This window comes from Artemia franciscana, chromosome 15, assembly GCF_032884065.1.
Source record: "Artemia franciscana chromosome 15, ASM3288406v1, whole genome shotgun sequence".
In the NCBI taxonomy this organism is placed as follows: domain Eukaryota; kingdom Metazoa; phylum Arthropoda; class Branchiopoda; order Anostraca; family Artemiidae; genus Artemia; species Artemia franciscana.
In genome coordinates, this window is record NC_088877.1 from 1,694,507 (window position 1) to 1,700,506 (window position 6,000).

General features: G+C 35.7%; 1 protein-coding gene across 1 annotated transcript in view; it reads left to right on the plus strand.

Moving 5' to 3' along the window:
• Window positions 1-3,089, plus strand: part of LOC136036691 (rap guanine nucleotide exchange factor 2-like) — a gene marked incomplete in the record, with an annotated part of 209,413 nt that extends 206,324 nt beyond the window's left edge. The window contains 1 exon segment of the mRNA XM_065719002.1: window positions 734-3,089. Within this exon segment, the coding sequence (XP_065575074.1) occupies window positions 734-762 (29 nt within the window).
• Between the last annotated feature and the right edge of the window lie 2,911 nt (window positions 3,090-6,000).

The following is a 6,000-nucleotide window of genomic DNA, read 5'->3' on the forward strand; positions in this document are numbered from 1 at the left end:
TATCCACAGTAGGCCTTTCAGTTAATGCCTCCAAATGTGAGTTTTTGTGTTTTGGGAGTCCTCCACCAGCATCACCTCTTTGCTTGGGTTCTTCAACTATACCATGTTCAGCAAGTATTAAATGGTTGGGTCTCTCTTTTTCCACGTCACTTTCGTCTACTTGCTCCGCTATTACGTCCAGCGTGCTGAAAAGTATGCGGGTTGGATACGCGAAAATTTCACCAAATTGTGGTCGGTATAACCGAAATGGACTATGCCGTCTTTATTCTAGTTTTTGTGCCCCTGCTGTTTTTTATCTTTCTGGTTTTGCTTTCCCCCTTCGTAAGAAGGATACAAAGAAAATACGCTCAGGATATTTTAAGTATTGCAAGTATTTGCTACGTCTGCCTCGGTGGTATCGGAATCATACAGTCGTCTCTAAATTTGACATCGTTGATGCGCCGTCGCGACTGAAACATTTATCTAAAGATATATGTTTTAAAACTCGGCAAATGGTCGGTGTTTTTGACCCTCTTTGGCCATTTTTTGATTGGAGGTAATTTATTTATGTTGTATGTCGTTATGCTGCTATGTTATTATGTTTTTTGTCTTGTTTTTTCTTTTTTTGTGTGTTTACTCCACAGTTTAATGTACTTTGTGGGTTATAAATAAATTATTATTATTTTATGGCTTTCCCCCATTTTTGTTTAATTGTTGGCTGTACTGCTTATGTGAGAACTGTCTTTGTTTTCAGACGATGGGGCCCAGGTCTCAACAGTGTGACCGTTCATACTATTGTGCTAATGTAAGCACAGTTAAGAGGACTTGTACGGACGCTGTAGCGATTATACATCCAGTGAAGAAAATGCAGATAGATGTTTTAATCTCAGAGTTGCATTCCCGAATCGAAACTTTTTTTTTTTTGAAAAATTCTAACTGAACTGTCTTATATATTCCATTTCTTGCGGTATCTATGCTAGATTTTTTTTTTTTACCTATTGACTTTTGACAACTTCAATAGTTGTCACTGTATATATGACAAGTGTTATTTGTTGTTAATGACAAGAACAGGAACGCCATCTTAGAGGATGTAGGATGTGACTAGGGTTGAATCAGACTGTAGGTTATAATCTGATGATCAGCAAGTTTGACGAGTCCTTTTTTTATCCTTCTTCCATAGCAAGATTTCTGTCAGCAATAACGGTGATATACTGCTAGTACGATAATCATTATTTTTCTCTTTCGAAAGAATGAAACACCTCTCGAAGGCATTTATAGATAATTTTCTGGTGGTCGCTTACGAAAAGATAATTTTCTGGTACCGGCGAATAGGCTACAAGAAACTGTCCAAAGGAAATTCTGTCTCTGAGAGAAAGGACGTTGCTTTTTTTACGTTGGGCAGAAGATCAAATGATCATGGCTGGGATTTTCGGTACAGGAATTGAATGCGGGAGGAAGTATTGAATACACTAATTAATAGAATACCTTGCGCTTCAACGGAATTGCCTTGGGCTCAAAACTAGTGTAGTCTTATTCCCTTTTCTCCTCTCCTTCATTAAAATATCACCATAAGTTTTTATTCATTGAATTCAAAATTTTAATCTAGTCAGTTTTTGGACCATAGTTTCTGCACAGCGATTTCTATTCATCGAACTCGCATTTTTGTGTTTCCACTAAAATTACATAATATTTGAGTTAAAATGTAATTCAAATGTATACAATATGGCTACATTTCTGAGCTTAGCATACTAAACAGTGGTAGAAAACATTTTTTTCAGCAATTTACATTATTTAAAAAAATGCCAAACTTCCAAATTTCATAAATGCAAAAATAAAAGATGACTCAGCGGAATCCTGGCTAATTAAACAATTTTAATTAAATATCCAAATTCACTGCAGAACTTCCTATAAGAACTAGTTATAGTGGAAGGAATTTAAAATTTTTGTCTAGTGGTATAAATAGGGTACGGTTTAATTTTCATAATCACGAACGTAAAACATAATTTTAAAAGTTTTTAAAAAGAAGAAAATTTTTAAAACAAGCACAAGAATCTAAGGATTTTTTTTTCGAACTGTTAAGTAACGCTACTCCTTAGTGACGAACATGTGCTATAATCTTTCCGGAAACCAATGCGTCAGTACTATGATGTATTGCTTTGTTTTCCGTCCTTTTTCTTATAACCCTAAAACTGAGTTAAAAATTCTAAAATTTACGTCCACCACTGAAAAGCATCTAATTGTAAACAATACAGTTTTAGTGGAAACTAATGCACATGTTCACCACTAGATTGGTCTCAATATTGAATTTGAAAACCTCTTTTTAAATTGATACTGTAAATTTAAATAGGTATCGACTTTTAGTTTTCTGTCATTTATTTGGATCTTTCATCTAAGCTCTACAAATTTTGGCAAGATTTCCTAATCAATTCTAAATAGGTTGGCCACGAAAACTGAAAAAGTTTGTAATGGACGAGATCGCAAGGTACGGCATCGCCTTAAGAAAAGTCGTTCGTGGTCATCATTTCAACGAAAAGTCCCGAATTGTCAAAATAAGCCTGATGGGTAAAGTCTGATTTGAAATGAAAAATATTTTAAGGATTTGACAAACCTTTGCCTGTTATGAGAACAAAAGGAATACTCTAATTGGTTTAAGGGGCCCGTCTCACTTTTCGTGTTCAGGTTTCTCTGAAATGGCGTTCCTGGGGAATAGCGTTTTCCTACTTTGAAAGAAGGATAAACTCATTGTACAAATATGTCCTATTTGTTAATTTATAAATACTTATTGACTCCAAATTATTTATTTTCCTTTTTGTGATGATTTTATACAAATGTTTGTATCGAATATTTTTAATGTCATTATTGAATTTGATTTTGATTGACTTTAGTGTTCGAGGAAATTTGATTATTTTTGCATCAATTGTTTTTCTTGTTAATTAATTGCCAATGCATAGGTTTTGCTGCGCCGTTATTTCTGTTTTTGTATAAATTCCATAGCAGCTTTTGTTTTCGTTTTTCCTTTTGGAATTCCATAAAGAATAGAAAGCCCGTTCTAGAGGCTTTCTGTTTTTGAATTTGTCCTATGGTTTTATAAAATTAAAGAATTGAGTTTATGAAGAGTGTCAATTTAGGAAATGAATCTCGAATAGAATTGTTTGTACTAATTAACAAGTACATTACTAAGTATATATATATATATATATATATATATATATATATATATATATATATATATATATATATATATATATATATATAATAGATTATTATATATAATAATAACCTTTACCTTTTTAAGCTTACTCTTTAACCTTTTGCAATAAATCAGTTTATTTTTCTGTATAGGAGCAAGTTTGGCCTTCTAATAACAAAAGATTTATTTGAATTTTAGTGAAAAGTCAAACATGAAATGTGTAGACATTGTGGAGGTTCAGAGACAGTTTAGGGAAAAAAAACTTTCTAGAAAAGATCGACCAATAAGACACACTTCAACTCTTATAAGATATACGTCTGAAGTAGTTGGAATTGCAAATGCTGTACATAATAATAAGGACTTACCCCTTATTTTTCTTTTATTTCTGACGATAGTAATGATGTATCTTTTCGATGAATCAGTGTTGTAATTTCTTCGAAAGTGCTTCTGAACCTCTGTGGTGTTTTTCGCTACCAGTGCAATTTATAAGAAATTCAATTCATTTAGTACATAGTCCAAACTTATGTCATTGTAACGACCAGCTTACTCTTGTATTGAAAGAAAAAAATAACCTATGAAAGGTCTAAGAGTGTCTATAATACCAGGGAGCTGACTGCTTCCTCTGTAGGAAAAGAAACTGCTTTGCTCAAAAACGAACTGAAATCACTCTGCTTTGTAATGGGGCTTTGGCAGTAAGTTTCTGCTCCCTTAATTCGTAAATATACCCTCCCGGGTCACGTAGATATGCACCGTCCTATTTAAGGGACATTGGGCCCTTAGAGCAATAAAAAAAAAGGTAAAGGATACGGCATTAGACTTCACAGTCCGTACCGGCGGTGCTGATCTCCGTTTCTTGGCCCTTCAGCCAGGAAGTGTAATGGGGAGTTGGGGGCCAGCCATCCTGTGCTTTCTCACACCCTTCCTGTTTACCTTCCCCAAATTTCTCCAGGTACCCCTTTAGAGCTGTGTCGACTCTAGCTAAGCTTACAGAGTCACGCCACTGACCCCCGTCCCAAACTGAAGAATTGGGTACACCGGGATTCGAACCCGCGTCCTCTCAGACGAAGGATCCCGAATCCAGCGCACCAACCCACTCGGCAATAAGAAGTATAAGATTTCAAGAACCATTGTTTTTATGCTGAAAAACGTCTCAAAGTTGAAAAGAATTGAATCGTCAACCTACTGTGCGCTAAGATGCAAAGGAGTGAGTATATTATGTTGTGTTCCATATTTTCACAAAAGATGGGTGGCAGTCACCAGGAGACCGGTGCTGCTTTTCACGCACAGTCAAAAACGTTCAATCCCGTCAAACTTCTAGCTTACTGGCTATGACTGTTGAATTTTTCATGAATGAATTTCCTTTTGGTCTCCTCTTGTTTAAGTTTAAAATAGATCATATAAAAGCGTATTCCGCCTACAAAGAAAAGATGAGTAGGTATCACTAATCATAGCATTCCAGGGTCTTTTATCTAGCACCGTACGTTCTTTAGCTTCAGTTAATCACAGGTGACTGGTCAGTAATTGTGTTTGATACAGATGACACTGCCGCAGGGCTCTAGCCTTTGGAGGTTTTTCGCAAGATAGATAGGGTTATTCGCGTGCCATTTGACGAGGGATATTTCATTTGTAGTGTCGAAATAATAGTGAAGCCTCTAATGCAAGGGGGGGTTCTGACTATTCGACTATCCCCTAACGTCCATGTGACCAAAAGGCATTGAGGTAAAAGTTCAGAGAAGATTATGGTCAATTAAGAAGATGTCCCAACATACTTCGCGTCATGCACAATAAAAAGCTCGGAAAACTGAATCACCAAAAGGTTGACAGTTTATTTGGGAAGAATTTCTTGGAGTAAATGTTGTCTTCATCGAAGCGAAAAAATTGTAAAGCAAAATTAGACGCGCCTGAAATCTAAGCATAAAGAAAAGGAACTAAAAACGTCCCTTCTTTGGCTAAAATCACTAAAACTTTAGTGGTAAAATAAAAATACAAAATATGTTAGTATCCGTCGTTAATCCAGAAGAAAATGCCATCAATATTCTTAAACACAGCCCCTTTGAGTTGAGTGGGACGCTTGAAGTGAAATCAACAAAAGTCTGTAGCATTCCAATCCCTAGTAGGCATAATCACGGTGCCTGAACTTACCCGTCTAAGAAGAACGAAGTAATAAAAATTAGTTAGCTAAATTCAAATCAAAATGAATACCTTACAGTCCCCATTAATAAAGACGGGACACTAACATGATACAAATATTAGCAGCAGGGTCGTATCCAGGATCTTTTTTTCAGGAGGGGAGGGGGTCACAAAAGGATTTTTTCGGGGCGGAGGGGGGGGGGGGGGTACAAAAATCAAAAAACGCATCAATGATTTGTTTATATTAATTTTGTTACGTTTTTACGATCTGGACAAACATTGGGGGGGCTCAAACTCCCCCCTGGATGTAGCCTTAATTAGAAGGCATTCTGCTTCTAGGTTTACCTGCGCTATCTGCTTTATCCACTGGATATTAAATGAATAAACTACCAGCAAGTTTTCTAAAGTCAGTTTCCACTAACGCAACTGTTCTTGAATAAAGTTTCAATTTCTCTTTTCGTTTTTTTTTTGTCACCCCTTTGAAGAGTAAATAAGCAAATATATTGTTTCGTTTTTTTAATACAGATCTCTGCAGTGGAAGGGGGGTAGCCTCCACTCTGGATAGGGTTTTGGAAAAGCCATGCATTTAGGAGTTATTTATAATTACTTTAAAAAAAAATCTTATCCACATACGTTAAAATGCTGATCACCTGTAACCCAGTTTGTCAATACATATTTCTTCTTTTCAATATGATGGTGTA